Source organism: Porcisia hertigi, chromosome 23 (assembly GCF_017918235.1).
Source record: "Porcisia hertigi strain C119 chromosome 23, whole genome shotgun sequence".
In the NCBI taxonomy this organism is placed as follows: domain Eukaryota; phylum Euglenozoa; class Kinetoplastea; order Trypanosomatida; family Trypanosomatidae; genus Porcisia; species Porcisia hertigi.
Window position 1 is genome coordinate 552,144 of NC_090582.1, and position 22,275 is coordinate 574,418.

The window sequence follows — 22,275 nt, forward strand, 5'->3', positions numbered from 1 at the left end:
GAGACCTCGAACCGGACGCACTTTCCCCTCTTCAGTTTGTGTGACACACACACCGACACACACACCACACACACACACGAAGGATGAGCCCAGGAGCCACGCGCGTGCATGCACGTATCGCGAAATGAGCGGAGGCGATGGACGGGGACCCACGATGTGGTGCAACTTCAACGTCTCTGGCTGCTCGTTTTTTTCTGTCCAGCTTTTTTTTTCTCCTCGTTTTTTTTTTCCGCTCTTTTTTTGTTCTCCTCTTTTTTCTTCTTCCCCCCCCCTCAACCTCTCGAAGCTTGTAAAGGCCGGCCGGACGTGTCGTCTCGGTCTGTGTGCAAAGCAGTCTCAACTAGGTGTCACTAGAAGGGCATGTATGGCGTGCGATTCTTTGATGCTGATGATGTTGCAGCGTGTGTACGTTGGAAAGGGAGAGAAACATGGAGGGGAGTATGACCATCTTCAGCCCCCCCACCTACACACACACACACACACTGCCACACATCGATATATATATATATATATATTGCCGCAGTTCTTCCTCTTTCCACTCCCGCCCTACTCCCCCCATAGCCACTCCTGTTAGATTGAAGCAGAGGATTCGGCTCCTCCGCCCCTTTCTCCTCCTTGTTGAAGGTTGTCTATTGGGCACAGGCAGTCGACTGCAGCCTCCACCCAAACGCTTGCTTTCTTCCACCTCCGTCTTCCCGCTCTCTGCCACTATCACCACATACAGATATTCTCTCTTGTTCTTCTCATTCTCTGCATTGACTATCTTCGATTCCACAACAGAGACATTGAGATGAGTCTATACCTCAAGGCGATCAGCGCTTTGCGCGAGTATCGAGACGAAGCCATTGGTGTGGGGCTTCTGGCGTTGGTGCTGTGTGTGTGTGTGCCGCTACTGGTTTGGGTCCCCGAGTCACGTCCGTGTGGAGCCACCTTGATTGCATGGACGCTGGCGTTTGCTTTACGCGTGTGGCGGTTCCTGCCCCGCGAGGTGGCTCACGTGAACCGTGCTGCGCATTTTCTGGCTGATTCAAAGATGCGGGAGCGCGGCGTAGGTAAGGTACTGACGCCCTCCAGTGGGCCTGGCTCGCTGCCCAGCGGGAGTTCCAGCAGCGGCAATCGACTGCCGGAGGGCTTTTCGAAACAGAACACACCCGGGTGTCGCGGGTCTCTTTCGATGGGAGGCCCCACGTCAGCTGTTTCTCAGGGTGGAGGGGCGAGTATGGAGAGAAACGGCGTCGCTGATAGTACCAGTGGCACGATGGGTGGCGCCATGGCGGCGGCTGGTCTGTCGTTTGATCCCTATATGTCTTCTGCACTGGAGTCGTCAGCCCAGTTTCTTGCCCTGGCACGGGGGGATCCCCGCCTGCAGCCCTATGGGCGGCTTGCGAACTTCCACACCGCTCCCACAGCAGTATCAGGCAGCCCAGGCGCTGACAGCAGGTGCGCGTTGCAGCGCTCGCGCGAGCCGTTCGCCGACAGTCCCTACGCCGGTACTCATGCCTCATTAGGTCTCAACGCTGCCACAACGCAGCAGTGAGACTCCTTCCACGGAGCCCTCCGCGTCGTCCCGGTTTTCGCCATCGCTCAGCCCCCTCTTTTCGCACGCACACAGGTACATCGGCATCACAGTGACCCCCAGCGTTTGCGGCTACAATGCCAGTTGGTGGGCGGTGGCGTGGAGCTCCTGGGGGAGTGGGGGTGGCCACATGTGGAGTTGAGGTGCACCTCTTTCTGCTCGGAGATGCCACGCTCGGTTTGTTTTTGTCTGCCGAAGCTGGGGCGATCTCCTTTGCCGAGGGACATTCTGCTACAAGGCGACGTACGAGGACGGCGCTACCGTCCTCCTCGTGCAGCTCGTCCTCGTCGTGGATCACACAGTGCTGGGTTTGAAGGTGTTGCGCTGCTGCGCCCTTGCAGCCGTGTCATGTGGTCCCGCACCACTGTTCTCTGGGAGGGTACTCGTGGTTGCTTTTTCGTGTATTTGAATCTTTTTTTTTGTTTGTATTGAGCCCATTTCTATTTTGTACCTTTTCCGTTATTCCCTTCCCCCTCCCTGTCACTCTTCCCCCTCCCCCTCCCCGTCACCCCTCCCCTTGCTGCTCGAAACGCCCACCCTGTAGCCCGCACGGGAGTCCATCTGGCGGCGCTCACCACCGCCAGCCGCTCACACGCCCTTTTTATGTGTGTGTGTGTGTGTGTATAAAGGGAGTGTGGGGTCCCTACCATCATCACTAACTCCCCCTCTTTTCTCCCCTCACTCGCTAAGGCCCCTCGTCTTTGGTGTTTCGCTGCCTTCGCGCTCCGCTTCCCCTCGTATGTATGCGCCTTCTCCCATCCATCCGAGGCTTTGGTGTGTGGTGCAGAGGAACGTGAGGAACAAAAGGCACTGCCAGGAGTTCTGAAGAGACCTCGAACCGGACGCACTTTCCCTCTTCAGTTTGTGTGACACACACACCGACACACACACCACACACACACACACGAAGGATGAGCCCAGGAGCCACGCGCGTGCATGCACGTATCGCGAAATGAGCGGAGGCGATGGACGGGGACCCACGATGTGGTGCAACTTCAACGTCTCTGGCTGCTCGTTTTTTCTGTCCAGCTTTTTTTTCTCCTCGTTTTTTTTTCCGCTCTTTTTTGTTCTCCTCTTTTTCTTCTTCCCCCCCCCTCAACCTCTCGAAGCTTGTAAAGGCCGGCCGGACGTGTCGTCTCGGTCTGTGTGCAAAGCAGTCTCAACTAGGTGTCACTAGAAGGGCATGTATGGCGTGCGATTCTTTGATGCTGATGATGTTGCAGCGTGTGTACGTTGGAAAGGGAGAGAAACATGGAGGGGAGTATGACCATCTTCAGCCCCCCCACCTACACACACACACACACACTGCCACACATCGATATATATATATATATATATTGCCGCAGTTCTTCCTCTTTCCACTCCCGCCCTACTCCCCCCATAGCCACTCCTGTTAGATTGAAGCAGAGGATTCGGCTCCTCCGCCCCTTTCTCCTCCTTGTTGAAGGTTGTCTATTGGGCACAGGCAGTCGACTGCAGCCTCCACCCAAACGCTTGCTTTCTTCCACCTCCGTCTTCCCGCTCTCTGCCACTATCACCACATACAGATATTCTCTCTTGTTCTTCTCATTCTCTGCATTGACTATCTTCGATTCCACAACAGAGACATTGAGATGAGTCTATACCTCAAGGCGATCAGCGCTTTGCGCGAGTATCGAGACGAAGCCATTGGTGTGGGGCTTCTGGCGTTGGTGCTGTGTGTGTGTGTGCCGCTACTGGTTTGGGTCCCCGAGTCACGTCCGTGTGGAGCCACCTTGATTGCATGGACGCTGGCGTTTGCTTTACGCGTGTGGCGGTTCCTGCCCCGCGAGGTGGCTCACGTGAACCGTGCTGCGCATTTTCTGGCTGATTCAAAGATGCGGGAGCGCGGCGTAGGTAAGGTACTGACGCCCTCCAGTGGGCCTGGCTCGCTGCCCAGCGGGAGTTCCAGCAGCGGCAATCGACTGCCGGAGGGCTTTTCGAAACAGAACACACCCGGGTGTCGCGGGTCTCTTTCGATGGGAGGCCCCACGTCAGCTGTTTCTCAGGGTGGAGGGGCGAGTATGGAGAGAAACGGCGTCGCTGATAGTACCAGTGGCACGATGGGTGGCGCCATGGCGGCGGCTGGTCTGTCGTTTGATCCCTATATGTCTTCTGCACTGGAGTCGTCAGCCCAGTTTCTTGCCCTGGCACGGGGGGATCCCCGCCTGCAGCCCTATGGGCGGCTTGCGAACTTCCACACCGCTCCCACAGCAGTATCAGGCAGCCCAGGCGCTGACAGCAGGTGCGCGTTGCAGCGCTCGCGCGAGCCGTTCGCCGACAGTCCCTACGCCGGTACTCATGCCTCATTAGGTCTCAACGCTGCCACAACGCAGCAGTGAGACTCCTTCCACGGAGCCCTCCGCGTCGTCCCGGTTTTCGCCATCGCTCAGCCCCCTCTTTTCGCACGCACACAGGTACATCGGCATCACAGTGACCCCCAGCGTTTGCGGCTACAATGCCAGTTGGTGGGCGGTGGCGTGGAGCTCCTGGGGGAGTGGGGGTGGCCACATGTGGAGTTGAGGTGCACCTCTTTCTGCTCGGAGATGCCACGCTCGGTTTGTTTTTGTCTGCCGAAGCTGGGGCGATCTCCTTTGCCGAGGGACATTCTGCTACAAGGCGACGTACGAGGACGGCGCTACCGTCCTCCTCGTGCAGCTCGTCCTCGTCGTGGATCACACAGTGCTGGGTTTGAAGGTGTTGCGCTGCTGCGCCCTTGCAGCCGTGTCATGTGGTCCCGCACCACTGTTCTCTGGGAGGGTACTCGTGGTTGCTTTTTCGTGTATTTGAATCTTTTTTTTGTTTGTATTGAGCCCATTTCTATTTTGTACCTTTTCCGTTATTCCCTTCCCCTCCCCTGTCACTCTTCCCCCTCCCCCTCCCCGTCACCCCTCCCCTTGCTGCTCGAAACGCCCACCCTGTAGCCCGCACGGGAGTCCATCTGGAGGCGCTCACCACCGCCAGCCGCTCACACGCCCTTTTTATGTGTGTGTGTGTGTGTGTATAAAGGGAGTGTGGGGGTCCCTACCATCATCACTAACTCCCCCCTCTTTTCTCCCCTCACTCGCTAAGGCCCCTCGTCTTTGGTGTTTCGCTGCCTTCGCGCTCCGCTTCCCCTCGTATGTATGCGCCTTCTCCCATCCATCCGAGGCTTTGGTGTGTGGTGCAGAGGAACGTGAGGAACAAAAGGCACTGCCAGGAGTTCTGAAGAGACCTCGAACCGGACGCACTTTCCCCTCTTCAGTTTGTGTGACACACACACCGACACACACACCACACACACACACACACACACACACACACACACGAAGGATGAGCCCAGGAGCCACGCGCGTGCATGCACGTATCGCGAAATGAGCGGAGGCGATGGACGGAGACCCACGATGTGGTGCAACTTCAACGTCTCTGGCTGCTCGTTTTTTTCTGTCTAGCTTTTTTTTTCTCCTCGTTTTTTTTTTCCGCTCTTTTTTTGTTCTCCTCTTTTTTCTTCTTCCCCCCTCAACCTCTCGAAGCTTGTAAAGGCCGGCCGGACGTGTCGTCTCGGTCTGTGTGCAAAGCAGTCTCAACTAGGTGTCACTAGAAGGGCATGTATGGCGTGCGATTCTTTGATGCTGATGATGTTGCAGCGTGTGTACGTTGGAAAGGGAGAGAAACATGGAGGGGAGTATGACCATCTTCAGCCCCCCCACCTACACACACACACACACACTGCCACACATCGATATATATATATATATATATTGCCGCAGTTCTTCCTCTTTCCACTCCCGCCCTACTCCCCCCATAGCCACTCCTGTTAGATTGAAGCAGAGGATTCGGCTCCTCCGCCCCTTTCTCCTCCTTGTTGAAGGTTGTCTATTGGGCACAGGCAGTCGACTGCAGCCTCCACCCAAACGCTTGCTTTCTTCCACCTCCGTCTTCCCGCTCTCTGCCACTATCACCACATACAGATATTCTCTCTTGTTCTTCTCATTCTCTGCATTGACTATCTTCGATTCCACAACAGAGACATTGAGATGAGTCTATACCTCAAGGCGATCAGCGCTTTGCGCGAGTATCGAGACGAAGCCATTGGTGTGGGGCTTCTGGCGTTGGTGCTGTGTGTGTGTGTGCCGCTACTGGTTTGGGTCCCCGAGTCACGTCCGTGTGGAGCCACCTTGATTGCATGGACGCTGGCGTTTGCTTTACGCGTGTGGCGGTTCCTGCCCCGCGAGGTGGCTCACGTGAACCGTGCTGCGCATTTTCTGGCTGATTCAAAGATGCGGGAGCGCGGCGTAGGTAAGGTACTGACGCCCTCCAGTGGGCCTGGCTCGCTGCCCAGCGGGAGTTCCAGCAGCGGCAATCGACTGCCGGAGGGCTTTTCGAAACAGAACACACCCGGGTGTCGCGGGTCTCTTTCGATGGGAGGCCCCACGTCAGCTGTTTCTCAGGGTGGAGGGGCGAGTATGGAGAGAAACGGCGTCGCTGATAGTACCAGTGGCACGATGGGTGGCGCCATGGCGGCGGCTGGTCTGTCGTTTGATCCCTATATGTCTTCTGCACTGGAGTCGTCAGCCCAGTTTCTTGCCCTGGCACGGGGGGATCCCCGCCTGCAGCCCTATGGGCGGCTTGCGAACTTCCACACCGCTCCCACAGCAGTATCAGGCAGCCCAGGCGCTGACAGCAGGTGCGCGTTGCAGCGCTCGCGCGAGCCGTTCGCCGACAGTCCCTACGCCGGTACTCATGCCTCATTAGGTCTCAACGCTGCCACAACGCAGCAGTGAGACTCCTTCCACGGAGCCCTCCGCGTCGTCCCGGTTTTCGCCATCGCTCAGCCCCCTCTTTTCGCACGCACACAGGTACATCGGCATCACAGTGACCCCCAGCGTTTGCGGCTACAATGCCAGTTGGTGGGCGGTGGCGTGGAGCTCCTGGGGGAGTGGGGGTGGCCACATGTGGAGTTGAGGTGCACCTCTTTCTGCTCGGAGATGCCACGCTCGGTTTGTTTTTGTCTGCCGAAGCTGGGGCGATCTCCTTTGCCGAGGGACATTCTGCTACAAGGCGACGTACGAGGACGGCGCTACCGTCCTCCTCGTGCAGCTCGTCCTCGTCGTGGATCACACAGTGCTGGGTTTGAAGGTGTTGCGCTGCTGCGCCCTTGCAGCCGTGTCATGTGGTCCCGCACCACTGTTCTCTGGGAGGGTACTCGTGGTTGCTTTTTCGTGTATTTGAATCTTTTTTTTTTCGTTTGTATTGAGCCCATTTCTATTTTGTACCTTTTCCGTTATTCCCTTCCCCCTCCCCTGTCACTCTTCCCCCTCCCCCCTCCCCGTCACCCCTCCCCTTGCTGCTCGAAACGCCCACCCTGTAGCCCGCACGGGAGTCCATCTGGCGGCGCTCACCACCGCCAGCCGCTCACACGCCCTTTTTATGTGTGTGTGTGTGTGTATAAAGGGAGTGTGGGGGTCCCTACCATCATCACTAACTCCCCCCTCTTTTCTCCCCTCACTCGCTAAGGCCCCTCGTCTTTGGTGTTTCGCTGCCTTCGCGCTCCGCTTCCCCTCGTATGTATGCGCCTTCTCCCATCCATCCGAGGCTTTGGTGTGTGGTGCAGAGGAACGTGAGGAACAAAAGGCACTGCCAGGAGTTCTGAAGAGACCTCGAACCGGACGCACTTTCCCCTCTTCAGTTTGTGTGACACACACACCGACACACACACACCACACACACACACACACACACACACACACACACACACGAAGGATGAGCCCAGGAGCCACGCGCGTGCATGCACGTATCGCGAAATGAGCGGAGGCGATGGACGGAGACCCACGATGTGGTGCAACTTCAACGTCTCTGGCTGCTCGTTTTTTTCTGTCTAGCTTTTTTTTTCTCCTCGTTTTTTTTTTCCGCTCTTTTTTTGTTCTCCTCTTTTTTCTTCTTCCCCCCTCAACCTCTCGAAGCTTGTAAAGGCCGGCCGGACGTGTCGTCTCGGTCTGTGTGCAAAGCAGTCTCAACTAGGTGTCACTAGAAGGGCATGTATGGCGTGCGATTCTTTGATGCTGATGATGTTGCAGCGTGTGTACGTTGGAAAGGGAGAGAAACATGGAGGGGAGTATGACCATCTTCAGCCCCCCCACCTACACACACACACACACACTGCCACACATCGATATATATATATATATATATATATTGCCGCAGTTCTTCCTCTTTCCACTCCCGCCCTACTCCCCCCATAGCCACTCCTGTTAGATTGAAGCAGAGGATTCGGCTCCTCCGCCCCTTTCTCCTCCTTGTTGAAGGTTGTCTATTGGGCACAGGCAGTCGACTGCAGCCTCCACCCAAACGCTTGCTTTCTTCCACCTCCGTCTTCCCGCTCTCTGCCACTATCACCACATACAGATATTCTCTCTTGTTCTTCTCATTCTCTGCATTGACTATCTTCGATTCCACAACAGAGACATTGAGATGAGTCTATACCTCAAGGCGATCAGCGCTTTGCGCGAGTATCGAGACGAAGCCATTGGTGTGGGGCTTCTGGCGTTGGTGCTGTGTGTGTGTGTGCCGCTACTGGTTTGGGTCCCCGAGTCACGTCCGTGTGGAGCCACCTTGATTGCATGGACGCTGGCGTTTGCTTTACGCGTGTGGCGGTTCCTGCCCCGCGAGGTGGCTCACGTGAACCGTGCTGCGCATTTTCTGGCTGATTCAAAGATGCGGGAGCGCGGCGTAGGTAAGGTACTGACGCCCTCCAGTGGGCCTGGCTCGCTGCCCAGCGGGAGTTCCAGCAGCGGCAATCGACTGCCGGAGGGCTTTTCGAAACAGAACACACCCGGGTGTCGCGGGTCTCTTTCGATGGGAGGCCCCACGTCAGCTGTTTCTCAGGGTGGAGGGGCGAGTATGGAGAGAAACGGCGTCGCTGATAGTACCAGTGGCACGATGGGTGGCGCCATGGCGGCGGCTGGTCTGTCGTTTGATCCCTATATGTCTTCTGCACTGGAGTCGTCAGCCCAGTTTCTTGCCCTGGCACGGGGGGATCCCCGCCTGCAGCCCTATGGGCGGCTTGCGAACTTCCACACCGCTCCCACAGCAGTATCAGGCAGCCCAGGCGCTGACAGCAGGTGCGCGTTGCAGCGCTCGCGCGAGCCGTTCGCCGACAGTCCCTACGCCGGTACTCATGCCTCATTAGGTCTCAACGCTGCCACAACGCAGCAGTGAGACTCCTTCCACGGAGCCCTCCGCGTCGTCCCGGTTTTCGCCATCGCTCAGCCCCCTCTTTTCGCACGCACACAGGTACATCGGCATCACAGTGACCCCCAGCGTTTGCGGCTACAATGCCAGTTGGTGGGCGGTGGCGTGGAGCTCCTGGGGGAGTGGGGGTGGCCACATGTGGAGTTGAGGTGCACCTCTTTCTGCTCGGAGATGCCACGCACGGTTTGTTTTTGTCTGCCGAAGCTGGGGCGATCTCCTTTGCCGAGGGACATTCTGCTACAAGGCGACGTACGAGGACGGCGCTACCGTCCTCCTCGTGCAGCTCGTCCTCGTCGTGGATCACACAGTGCTGGGTTTGAAGGTGTTGCGCTGCTGCGCCCTTGCAGCCGTGTCATGTGGTCCCGCACCACTGTTCTCTGGGAGGGTACTCGTGGTTGCTTTTTCGTGTATTTGAATCTTTTTTTTTTGTTTGTATTGAGCCCATTTCTATTTTGTACCTTTTCCGTTATTCCCTTCCCCCTCCCCTGTCACTCTTCCCCCTCCCCCCTCCCCGTCACCCCTCCCCTTGCTGCTCGAAACGCCCACCCTGTAGCCCGCACGGGAGTCCATCTGGCGGCGCTCACCACCGCCAGCCGCTCACACGCCCTTTTTATGTGTGTGTGTGTGTGTGTGTATAAAGGGAGTGTGGGGGTCCCTACCATCATCACTAACTCCCCCCTCTTTTCTCCCCTCACTCGCTAAGGCCCCTCGTCTTTGGTGTTTCGCTGCCTTCGCGCTCCGCTTCCCCTCGTATGTATGCGCCTTCTCCCATCCATCCGAGGCTTTGGTGTGTGGTGCAGAGGAACGTGAGGAACAAAAGGCACTGCCAGGAGTTCTGAAGAGACCTCGAACCGGACGCACTTTCCCCTCTTCAGTTTGTGTGACACACACACCGACACACACACCACACACACACACGAAGGATGAGCCCAGGAGCCACGCGCGTGCATGCACGTATCGCGAAATGAGCGGAGGCGATGGACGGAGACCCACGATGTGGTGCAACTTCAACGTCTCTGGCTGCTCGTTTTTTTCTGTCCAGCTTTTTTTTTCTCCTCGTTTTTTTTTTCCGCTCTTTTTTTGTTCTCCTCTTTTTTCTTCTTCCCCCCTCAACCTCTCGAAGCTTGTAAAGGCCGGCCGGACGTGTCGTCTCGGTCTGTGTGCAAAGCAGTCTCAACTAGGTGTCACTAGAAGGGCATGTATGGCGTGCGATTCTTTGATGCTGATGATGTTGCAGCGTGTGTACGTTGGAAAGGGAGAGAAACATGGAGGGGAGTATGACCATCTTCAGCCCCGCCCCCCCCCCCCCATCACCCCCTCCTACCCTTGTTCTCCCTTCTCATCTCATGTGAACGACCCCCTTTTTATGCACCCCATTCTCTCTCCTCATGTGTCCCCTCTTCTTTTTCTTATGTACTCTCACAGACTCAAGCATTCCCGTCCTCTCCGCGCTGGGGGCTACCTCGAACTATTTCTGCTTCACCCACTCTTGTTTTTTGTTTGTTTGCCTTCTTTTATAATTTTTCCTTTGCACCTCATGCACATCTTCGGAGTTGAGCTGTGGTGTTGCCGCTGCAGCGGCTACCTTATCATTGACACTGTAATCTTTGTGGTGGTGGTGATGGTCTGTGTGCCGTTGTTCATCCTTTTCAAGGAACTTCGCGCTTACACCGCTGTCCTCTTGATAGTTGCCATTGTTTTCATTTGCAGGCTCTGGAGGTTTCTACCATCGCACAAGCGTTGGGTGGAGCAGCAGGCATGCATCATGGCGGCCAAGCTCATGGAGAGGGGTTGTGTTGTGCGGCCACCAGCACAGGAGCCGTGCTTTGCACCCAGCAGCCTATCGACCGGTGAAGGTGGTGTCGTGGCGGAGTGGCCCTCTTACCTATCGGCCGCACCCTCGCCTTATGTCGACAGATATTACAGCGTTGGCCCGTTGGGGGGCTATCGCATGTCGTCATCTCCTTTCAGGGATGATGCACACCTACCTTACGGTGGCAGCACAGAGCCTATTTCGTACTCAACACCACTACCCCCATCACCACCATCACCGCTGGCGATACGTGTGCCCTCCTTCCCGCGATCTTTATCGCAACCAAGTCCGCTCAGTTATCCGCTCCCCAGTGCACACCCCCCCTGCTTTCCCTCACTGCCGCCGCTCCAGCAAGTGACTCATCACACAGCTCTCGGCAACAGCAGAGCTTACACACTTTCTCGTGACGCCTCTATCGAGTCGCGCGCATCTTCAAGGCCGCGCAGCCCCGCTGCTGCAATGCCGGGTGGATGTGACGGAGGCATAATTTCGATGCGTGCCTGCCCGATACCACCCGCGCCATTGTCCATACACGATGCCTTGCATTTAGATCCGGGGGCCGCTTTGCTCTCGCCGAACGCGCACTGCTCGCGACAGAGTGCCTCTAGTCTCTGTGGAGGTGTTCCGCCCTCGTCTGTGTTTTTTTCTCAGGGAGACGTCTTGGCCTGCAACAGCAGAGATGGTCGCTGCTGTTTTCAGACAGGTCGCTCTTCCTCTCCGCCCTATGCCATGCCTGGAGAGTGGCCTCTGTGGCAACAACAGCGACAAGCGTTCGCCTCCCGGTCGTTTTCTTCCTTGCCGCCGACACTTGGTGCAACTCACTATGTTTAGCAAAAGAGGACGCAGATTTTTCAGTTTTACCATCGCTTCGGAGTTGTGTATACCACACCGCGTTCAAGGAGATGGGCAGACTCCCCTCATCCCCCCCTCCACTGGCTACTATCTTTCTGTCGTCTTCTCTCCAAGTATGTACACTGGTGGCCACCCTGCTTCCCACCACCCTACCTTACTCACTGCTCTGTTTTTTTCTTTTCAATCGACTACTCATACGCATGTGTACCCACATATATACATAATTTTTGTCGTTCTTGTTTTACTGGTTGTGTGTTTCTCTTCCCTTCCCTTCCCTCCCCTCTCCTCTCCTCCCCTCCCCTGCCCTCAAACCCCCACCCACCCCATTTCTTTTGATCGCTCAGCACCTGGAACGGTGTCCGCCTGTCGAGGAACGATTTGACAGAGAGAACGAGCAGCTTCAGCTATTCTGCCTTTTTTTTTTCACCCCCCCCTCTCCCTCACTCCTCCTCTACTTGTATTTTAATTTTGTATCGCTGCAACGTATTCCCGTGGGTGTCCGTTGATGAGGTGTGTGTGTGTGTGTGTGTGTTGCTGGCTTATCGCGCACGCTTGCACAAGACGTGGATCTCTCCTCCTCCTCTAATGCCTTCGTACCATGTGAACTGGAGGGGGAGGGGAGCGGACCAGTCATGGCGGCGGAAGCGCTGTTCCCTCCCCTCCCCATTTTCTTCCTCTCGATTGGGTATAGCGGCACGCTGCTGGCCCCTTGGAGAACGGAAGAAAGAAAGGACAGTGGATGTAAGAGGACGGCATATGAAGACGTCTACATTCATCTGAGTTCGAATGCCTGCATCTCTGGTTTCGACTTTGTCCATGGCATATCCTTCACTTCATTGCCCCCCCCCCTTCCCCCAAGTCTCGCTGCTCGGCTGTTTTGGACTACTGTGCAGGAAGGGGAGAAGGTGGTTGTGGTGGGATGGCTCATCCACACACATCGCGCACTTTTGTCATACTTGTCACCTAGCGGCGTGTATCCCCCCTTTTTCATCTTCAATAACTGGCTTCCATCTTGTACTTCCAGAACCACCGAATTACATACAGCGACTAGAGTATGTGAAGGGATCCGCAGTCCATCGCATGTGGTAGAGGGGGGAGGAGGGACTTGTGCAGGTTTCTGTCGCCCCTGGTCATCCCCCTCCCTCCCTCCTGCTCTCTCTTGGTGACCTAGAATCGCTTCCCTTCGTGTATACAGCGAGAGAGTGTGTGTGTCTGTTGCTGTGGTTGTGTTTGTGTGTGGCGGTGACACGCGGAGACATGTCCGCGTATTCGTTTCACTCCGAACATGTTTACTGCCTCGATTATCTGCAGAGGGACTCTCCTTTTTTTTTTTTTTGGGGCATTCGTCCTGGTAGGCGTCACATCTTGGAGATATCCAGGAGAACAAGCCCTCCTCCTGCGCCTAACCCACGACATTTTCTGTATGGCAGGCCTACAAAAAAAAAGACAGCATGTGCGTGGCTGCGCCACAGAGTGGCGTGGGGAGCTAATTGGGTCAAGTCGGCAGTACCACCACGACGCACACGTCTCTCTCTACTGTGCCCTATGCTGACCCCTGCTTCATTCGCCCTGATGGTGCTCCTGCGCAACTTCTCGTCCACCCTTCCTTCTCCCTCCCCCCCCTCTCTCTTCCTCTCTCTTCCTCTTTTTTTCTCTCCCCCCTCCCTTTCGCGTGTGCCCTCGCAAATATTTCTTCCGTTTTATTTTATACGCTTCACTATCTGCTCTGGCTCCTCAGCAGTTGTACCACGGTGTCTGCCCACCGCACACACGCGTACACACACACACACACACACATGTATGGGTGCACACCCGCATAGCAAAAAACGCAGATTTAGAAAAGACACAGATCGCTCCCCCAAACTCTTTCCTTCACTTCTACCACGACCAGGGAGCGGCTTCTACGGTATACGCTGGCAGGGAGACGGGGACGCCCCCCCTTGCATTCCACGCACGCACACACACACACACACACACCCGCAATACGCATAGAGACAAGGCAGATATATTTTCTTTTGTTTTTTGACATAGATTATTGCTTCTTTTTTTCTCCTCCTCGTCTCTTCCCGGTGGTTGACAGGGGCCAACATACACACGCACACACACCAACATATATAAATATATATAAATATTTATATTTATTCCTTGCCACTTAATTACTTCATTTTAGTGTTTTGGTGTGTGCGAACTCGCGTGTTTCGCTCTTGCACGTGGCTGTATTTTCTCCCCTCCCTCTCTCCCTCCCTCCTGCACGCTGTCACGACCAACAATGGGAATCAAAGGTCTCTGGCAAGCACTGCGCGAATACGTCGACGATGGCCATCTTTCCCAGTTTCGGGGGCAGCGCGTGGCGGTTGACATGTATGTGTGGCTCCACCGGTGCGTGCATCGCTCTGTGCGCATCCGCACAGAGGCCGTCACCGCGTTCTTCGAGGAGAAGTATAGGGATAGCAAGAGCACCGCAGACCCCGTCAACTCGGTAGATAGTGGAGGTGGTGCTGTGCCGATCGCATCGCCGCCGCCACTCTCCATCGATGATGTCATTATGTTCGACGACGAGTTTGTCACACTGGTGGTGGACAAGGTATCTGCACTGCAGCGCTTTGGTGTGGTTCCTGTTTGCGTCTTTGATGGCGCAGAGATGCCGATGAAAGGGGGCACCGACGAGGAGCGGAAGCTTCGGCGAGCCGATGCGTTTCAAAGTGCATTAGTCAAGCTGGATCAGCTATACTGCGATGCGCGTCGTCGTCGAGGGTACACGGCAGACAGCCGCGCGACTGGTGAGCGCATCACGCTTCCCAGAGACGCGCGCCTCTACGAAGAGGCTGTGCAGCTGCTCGAGAAGGCCGTGGACATCTCGACAGAGTTGGCACACGCCGTGATCCAGGTATTGAAGGAAGAGCGCCATGTGGAGTGCATAGTCTCACCGTACGAGGCGGATGCGCAGCTGGCATATCTGTGTCGTCAGGGGTACGTAGCGGCGGCGGCATCAGAGGACTCTGACTTGATTGCCTACTATTGCCCCTGTATAATTTCCAAACTGGACACATTTTCAGGCAAATGCGAAGTATTGCAGCCACCGCTGTGTGCCCCGCAATTCTTCCAGCGCATGGCCGCCACGAGGGCGGTCACTTCCTTCGCGGCCTCGGTGGTGCTGGGGCCTGCTTCTGCCCACCGACGTGCGGCACCCGTCGCCGACGTGATCGGCAGGGGACATGATAGTGTGAACAGCACCCACGCTCGCATGCGGTCCACTGCTCTCCAGTCTCTCCAGCGCAGTGATGAGACGCGGAGAGGGGGGGCGGCGGCGGCTGGTGCGTGTACAGACGAAGTTGGAACAGCCACCTCTAAAGGTGTTTTCACCTACGAGTCATTCCTCCTCGGCTGTATCTTGAGTGGGTGTGACTACGTGCCCAATCTGCGCTCCATCGGAGTCAAGAAAGCCTTCAAGCTGGTTGCCCACGCCTCATCCCTACGACAGTGCTTCACAAAACTGGAGCGTGATTTTGGATTTCCAGCAGATGAGCTGCGGCACTACCGGAAGCGTATTCTGGAGGCCTTTTACTGCTTCGCACATCATCTCGTGTACTCGCCCCTCACTCACAGTATCGTGACGTACCACCCCCTGCCTGATTCCAACAGCGGTGGCACCGAATTCAAGACACAGCTGGTTGGTAGTATTTGGCCTCCTCCAATTGCGCAGGAGGTCTGCGTGCAGTGCCTCAAGGACCCCTGCACTCTGCAGCTATATCGAGGTGTGTATCAGCCATGTGTGACGCAGTATTTGCAGAGGACGAGGCGTGGGCAGGCCTCCCTGAAATCGTATTCTGGCTTTGAAGGCATGTCCTCAAACCGTGTGGTTGTGCGTCCAGGAAAGCCGTGGCGAGACGGATCGACTTTGCCGCAGTGCGATCTCGGCACAGAAAGCTTCGCGGTCCCATTAAAGAAGCAGCGTGTTGCCTCCGGGTTTATCGGCAGCGTTGCGGCGCCAGCGCAATCATTGATTGCGTCTTCTAAAAATAAAGAGGTTGTTGTTGTTCGGTCGCGGTTCTTCATGGTGCGTGGGCGTACCGCGGTGCGCGAACAGTGGTCCACAAGCGAGACAGACAATGAGGAGGACGTAGAGGGCGGAGACGCAGAGCTTTCCATGATGGTGCCCAGGCAACCGTCTGTCTGTCCCGCAGCGCCAGTGACCGGGGCCGGTGCTGGTGGTTGCAGCTCTCACGTTTCTGTGGAGCCGTGCACAGCATCTCCGGCGTTGATGTTGACCACGAAGGTGGACAGTGGCTCTCTCGCAGATGACTCATTCAACGGAGTGGGGGCCTCGGCGACTATTTCGTCGCGACGCACCGCTGACACAACAGGCGACGAGGGTTCGTGGAAGATGATGGATGGCGGCCCGAGCCGGGACTGCACTAGACTCGATGGCGACGTCAATAGCTTGTGCACCGTTTCCCAGAGGGGTAGTGGCGACGCATCTCCAAGTGCAGCATCCCTGCTCTGCACACTAAACTCAGCCCAGTCCTTGGCCGATTCAGAGAGCACAAGGGCTGTGGAGTTCGAGGTGGAGGGCGAGCGCAGAGCAGCACACGCGTCGGTGTTGAAAGAGGGGATGCGCGAAGACTGCTGCCTGGCCGAGACCCCGGACGCGGAGCCATACGCGTACGGCATCGCTCAGTGCACCGACGCGACCACCGAGGCCGTAGGGATGCGTGGTGCACAATCTGCGCTGTCGCCACCGCGTTGTGATTGTCCGTTCGGTTACTGGCAGTGCAACCGTGCGCACTCTATCTTCGAGTCTTGTTTTCTTGGGCGGCAGTGGAGCCGCGATGAAGGGCTGCCTCCGCCGCCGCCGCCGTCGTCGTCGTCTCTGAACCCGTCGACAGCACGTGCGCCTGCCTCGACGGCCGACTCTTCTCCAGCGTCGCTGCATCCTTCGCCAGCGAGTCCTTTGCAGCCATCACTCAGTTCACTGCTTGGCAGTGCTGCTAGTAAGTACGTGCCGCGCGCTTTTCGCCCTCCGCGTTCCATCGCCACCGCCTCACCTTCGCCTGTCTCTCCCCACAAAACATCACAACATGCGCTTCTGACCGTCGATGGCGCGAGCACTAAACCAGAGGAATCGGCTGCACTGTAGTCGTCCTCACAGTCAGAGTTTGTGACAGCCTCATCGCCCACGTCGCTACTCTCATCAGCGTTCCCACCCTCTCCGACGGATGGGGACACGACAAGTTACGCCGCTTCGCCGCCGCTGCCGTCTCGTCGAGCTACAGGGCGCATGGCTATCTTCGAGAAGATGGCCTTCAAAAAGACACACGTGTAAATCTCCAGGTTCTCCGATATCACCCGACGACCTCGCCGCGCTTTTTTTTTTTGGGGGGGGGAGGGGGAGCGTTGGACCGCACACTGTTTAATGTTCTTCACTTTTTCTTTTTCAAGTATCGGGCGTCTGTCTTCCCTGTGCGCGAACACGCACAGAACGATCCATGCGTAGGCGCAGGTCTTGCCGCCTGTGGATGTCTCATAGAAGTACTGCCGTTGTTTTCCTCTGTGCGTGTCTCTGGTGCGGCTGCAGCTTCTGGGCGCAGGGTCGCGTGGGGGTGTTGGGGTGGTCTTCACTTCTCGTGCGAGCCACTTAATTGTGTATGTGAGTCACCTGCAGTGATGGAGAGAGAGAGGGAGGGTGGCTGTTTTCTTTTGCGCTGTTCTCTCATGATCGATGTCCGTGTGCGTGGGCGCTGCTGTAGATTTTTTTTTTCGTAAGGCGGCGACGGCGGGGAGGAGTGGCGGGCACGCTTGGCGGCGTCGACTTTTACTTAATAGGAAAAAAAGGCCCCGAAAACGGCAATAGAGAGAGCAAATCAAAACAAAAATGAATGTCGAATAAAAATCGCGACCAAACGTGTGCACTCACGCACTCACACACTCACCTCCTCCCCCCTCCCGACACACACACACACACACAGATGAATGTGTGTGCCGTTTTGTGTTTTTACGCTGTGGTGCCCGGGATAGGCCTTACGTCCACCGACGTAGAGCACTGCTCGAGTGTCTTCTCGTGATCGGTGCTTCTCTGCGTTCCGATGCTGTGGGACGAAGTGGTTCTTACACCTTCTGTGATCCCCGATAAGGTATGTATAGATATATCGCTCCTTCTCTGATTGCCTGTTGGGATGGACTGTGATATGCGACTCGTCTCGGCTCACACCCGCGTACACACAGCCGCTGCTCGCTTAGTCTTGTAACGACTTCAGGGTACTGGGGGGCTAAGGTTCGAGAGAGATTGTGTGTCTGTGTGTGTGTGTGGGGGGGGGGGCGCACACATCTCTGTTTTGTGCCTTCTTTCACCTCCCTTCTTCAAACTTTCTGCTTCGCATGCACCCAGCGTAATTAGCCACGCGCGATCTTCTCAAACATCATCTAGAGCAGCTGGAGCTGCTGCTTCTGTTGAGCCTGACGCCACCTTTGGAGTTGCAGGGGCTCAGGGAGGGCCCTGAAACACTTTGGCAGGTTCCGGAAGCATAAGTCATCGGGAAGAAAAAAGGCGGAGCGCGCACACAGTATCACCTGCCGTGGTAGAACCTCAAGCTTCTCCGCTCGATTCCTGATATGGGTTACGTGTGCGTGTGTGCGAGCGTTCGGTAGCCCCTCACTCCATCTCGCTTTCCTCGTGTGCTGCCACTGAGGATGCTCTGATGCGGTTGTGTACCGCACATTTTTATTTGACGGCACCTTCAGCGTATCCCGTCCTTGGCTGCCTTTGTCGACGCCGCAGATGCATGTTGTTGGGCAACAAGGCGCAAGGCGTGTGGCGTGGCGGTAGTCTGGTGTGCGCCTATGAGAAGGAGTGCCATCAGTCGTCGTACAGCGCTTTGGCTGAGGGGGTTTCGGCGACTTCTCTGTGCCCGGATGACGACAGAAGCGCCGCCGTGTCTAGAGCCTCTGCAGCACCGGAAGCAGCCTCGTCGTCGGTTGCTCGCGAGGCTGCTGTGCCTGGGAGGGGTTCGCCGCATGGCGCTGACGCTGTTGCCGTACTTCTCTCCTTGAACCACACACAGCGCCTCCTGCGCCGGTTGCCGGTGGGTACATCGCGCCTTCTGTTTCACTACAACGAGTTGCCCTCTAACATAGGCGAAAAGATGCCGGCAGTGGTGCGGCAGTGCCAGCAGCAGCAGCAACAGCAGCAGCATAGGCCTCACCCTCATCCGAAGGGAAAGGGACACCCCACCAACGCTACGGCGCCAATGGCAGCATCGGCGTCCGAGGGCATGGCTTTGACGTCAGCGGGCACTGCACCTATCGGCCACTTGACGGCGTCTCTGTCAGGCGGTACCGACTTCAGTCATTTGCTCACTTTGGCTCAGCCTCAACTGACCGCATCGGAAAACACGATTTTCGCTCTTTTCAGAGCCGCTCAGAAGGAGCGGCAACTCGCGCGCTTGCAGTGGCATAAAAGGCAGCAGTCGGGGCTCCACATGGAGAGGCCTGGGCAGCGGTCGAGTACTGCGGCACAGGGTGCGCTGCCCCCCTTCACTGACCCGCTTCTTTTCCTACGCAACCTGGAAGAGCCCTGCCTTCTGGTCCCCGACACGCGTGACACATTTGTGTCCCTCGGATTGGCAGTCGACGTGCACTCTACCGCCGATACTACAACTTTTTCTAAATGTAATGGCGCCCCTCTTGCCAGCGCTGCTAGTTCTCCTGCGTGCGCATCCCCTGCGAGCTCACCTTCGACACCCTCTTCGGGTGTAGGGCTAGCGGCGCATACAGCGAGCACACCCGACACAACCGTACTGGACGCCTTTCACCTTGGGCTTGCGTGCAGCTCCACTGACTATCGAACTGACTACACAAGTCTCCCCCTGCACTATGTTCTTGGGGTGCCGACGGCGCTACTCGATCTCCTTCGACCTGGTCCTTCGATGGGCGGGCACACGGCTCAGCGAGGGACGCACAACGCTGGTGTGGGTGACAGTGGCTCGCGCACGTGGCGGCTCCGCTGCCGCACGCCGGTGGATCTCTCCCGGTGGCTCGTATTTGACACCGCGACGTCGCAGGTGCTGCTGCGGCGTCACGGCGTTCCGCACACAGGCGAGCCATCGGTATCACCCACATACCTGTCCACCTTGGAGGCGCAGGTCTTCCTCGCGCACACATACAGCTTCGACCCAAGGAGCGCATACGAGGCGGCAGCGCTTCAGGCACGAGTGCCTGCTCAACCATCAACACCTGCTACGGGCTCCAGCGCGTCGGCCGATGCGTCGGCGTTGCCCATGGCGAGGACAACAACGCAGCCACTCTACAGTCTCTTCTTTTTCACCGTGGTGCGCGGCCAGGCGACAGGGAACTCCCAGGTCACTCCTATGGATGCCGGTGTGCTCTACCCAACATACTTCTTCAGTTATATGTCGGAGGTGCCGACGACGCAGGCGCTTGCAGCAAAAACGGCAACGGTAGCCGCACAGCAGTTCCGCTTGGACTCTGCTGATGATTTGAAATCCTCAACATCGGTGTCGTCTGGTGTGTTTTCTGGCGCTTTGGACAACTCCTCTCTTTTTGTGTCGATGTCCGGCAAGCGACTGCGTGCGCGTGTCACGGACTCGTCATCAAGAGCGGCGCATCTGTGGACGGCACAGCTGCAGAGTGGGAAGCTTAAGCCCATTAACAGCTTAGCCACTGTGTCTTTATCGTCACCTTCCGTGGGGCGAGCTGAGCAGAGGACGTCGCACTACAGCCTCGAGGCGAAGTCATCCATATCCATGGTCCCGGGTGGGGGAGACTCGTTGCGGCAAAACACGGTGCGTCAAGCGATACACAAAAGCTTTTGTATTTGGCGGGAGGCTGTGGCTGCTCGTGTGCCTTCGCCAGCTCTGCGTGCTTCCACTGGTACGAAGGTGCCCGCGGGGGACAGCGGTCGGTCACGGGCACCACCACCGGTATCCGATGAGCCACAGCGCGCATCAGCATCTCGCCATAATCCAGAACCTCCACGGCAGATTGACAGGCCGACAGATTCTCTGCCCTGCTCGGCCGCGTTACGTGGGGCAGGCAGGAAGGAGGGCCATCGATCGCGTCTTGAGGAACAACTCGATGCGGAGAGCGTGGCGTTGATTTCTGATGGAGGGGCCTTTACCCAAGAGTGGGGCAGTGGATCGCGCTTTGGCCGAGTGGCCATCGCGGTGGCAACGCCATTGTTATTACACGCCCCCGAAAGAGTGGCAGGCGCCGCGGCGTTTCCCTGCCCCCTCTCAGTGGCTCATCGGGGGAAGGAGGGGAGCGGCGCCGAGGCGGCCGTGGATTCCACCGTGCGTGTCACTGAGGCGCCTTTGGCGGAGGCGCTGTGGGCTGCCCTCTACACGCCTGAAGTCGTCACCGCGGCGCCGACCAGCGCCTTCACCTCCCACTCTTCCTCGCCTCTTTCTGCTACGGCCGTTCGCGCCGCCACAGAAGTGACATGCGTCTTCCCAATGGCGGAGGATCGACTCATGTTTGCTCGTGAGCGTGTGCTAATCCCTTTCCTGCTCCATCAACCGCGGTGGGTGCTGCCTGTGGTTGACTCGCCTTGTGCGTCGCTTTCCTCGTCCTCCCCAGTCTCAGGGACCGGCCACGGCCAAGGTGCTGGCTCTCAGCGCAACGGACCCATTGCCGTGAAGGTGTGTCCGTCCCTGTGGCGTCTTGATGAGCTGGAGCAGCTCTGTGGATGGCGGCACCCTCGCTTCTTATTCAAGGACGCGTTCGGCAGCTTCTCTGGTCTGCTTACCCATGATCTGTACACCATTGTTGGTCGAAAGACGCCGGTCATGCAGGCAGGCCAGACAAACGGACAACCAACACCGCCCTCTCCAGTTGTCTTGTTCAACGATGCAGCGTATGTCGAAGCGGTTCTACTGCCAGCCATGAGGCGTTTTTCGGCAAACACGTGCACGTGGGTGGAGAGTGGCCTCTGTGTGTATCGAAGTCCGTGCAGGGTCCCGACATTGGAGGCGCGTTGCGAGCTCGAAGTGGATCTCACAGGCGACAGGAATGCCAAGGCTTCTTCTGTCTCACGTCTTGCACCGCGGTGGTGCCGCTCTGAAGCGTCGTACGGCGACAGCCTTGCCGACTCGCCAGTGGAGACTGCAGTGGAAGTGGCGCTGCACCACTGGCAGTTGTCGCTCTGGTTGCAGAGGCTACAGCGCACTCCACAGAGATTTCTCAGACGGTGGTTAGCGGCGTGCCACGGTCGTACTTACTTCGACGCGGCATTGGACGCTGAGGTGAGGCGGGGTACTGGCGGGGCTCCCGTAGCGTGTCTCGTGTTCTTTGTCGGTTCAGCCTCGAGTCTACCGGCAAAACCACCGGTATCAGGTGCTTCACTTATTCCCCATAGTGAAAGCGAGGATATTGGTTTTGGCGACTGCAGCGACTGCAGCGCTGTCGCCGCTTCTCCCGAGGCTATCGAGGGTGCTGTGGAGAAGCTTCTCTCGCTCACCCCTGATCGGATTGCTGTTGTCCCGCTGCTTGATTTCGTGGTGTGGGGTGCGCTGTGCTCCGACTTCTCCGCTGCCTCTGTGCAACACCTCACACACGCCGTGGATCGTTGTCGTGCGACAATTGACCCATCCGCAGACGGCTTGGCAGCTGTGAAGTACTGCATGCGTTTTCCTCAAAACCTCTGCTGTGACGGAGGCCGAGGGATGACTGTGGCGCTTCTTCGGTGAGCAGGCCGTACTGCTACGGACGTTTACGTGCGCGCATCTGCCTGTCATACACTTTTCAGGTCAATGTAATGAGGAACAGGGGATAA

The 22,275-nt window shown here is 57.1% G+C and overlaps 3 protein-coding genes across 3 annotated transcripts; all 3 read left to right on the forward strand.

Moving 5' to 3' along the window:
* Window positions 1–10,361: 10,361 nt before the first annotated feature.
* On the forward strand, window positions 10,362–11,468 carry JKF63_04908 (uncharacterized protein; the record flags this gene model as incomplete). The annotated part of the gene is made up of 1 exon (XM_067900879.1): window positions 10,362–11,468. The coding sequence occupies one exon, from the start codon at window positions 10,362–10,364 to the stop codon at window positions 11,466–11,468; it is 1,107 nt and encodes a 368-aa protein (XP_067757079.1).
* Window positions 11,469–13,758: 2,290 nt separating this feature from the next.
* Window positions 13,759–16,626, forward strand: JKF63_04909 (uncharacterized protein; the record flags this gene model as incomplete). The annotated part of the gene is made up of 1 exon (XM_067900880.1): window positions 13,759–16,626. The coding sequence occupies one exon, from the start codon at window positions 13,759–13,761 to the stop codon at window positions 16,624–16,626; it is 2,868 nt and encodes a 955-aa protein (XP_067757080.1).
* Window positions 16,627–18,184: 1,558 nt separating this feature from the next.
* JKF63_04910 (uncharacterized protein) lies at window positions 18,185–22,189 on the forward strand (the record flags this gene model as incomplete). The annotated part of the gene is made up of 1 exon (XM_067900881.1): window positions 18,185–22,189. The coding sequence occupies one exon, from the start codon at window positions 18,185–18,187 to the stop codon at window positions 22,187–22,189; it is 4,005 nt and encodes a 1,334-aa protein (XP_067757081.1).
* Window positions 22,190–22,275: the final 86 nt, after the last annotated feature.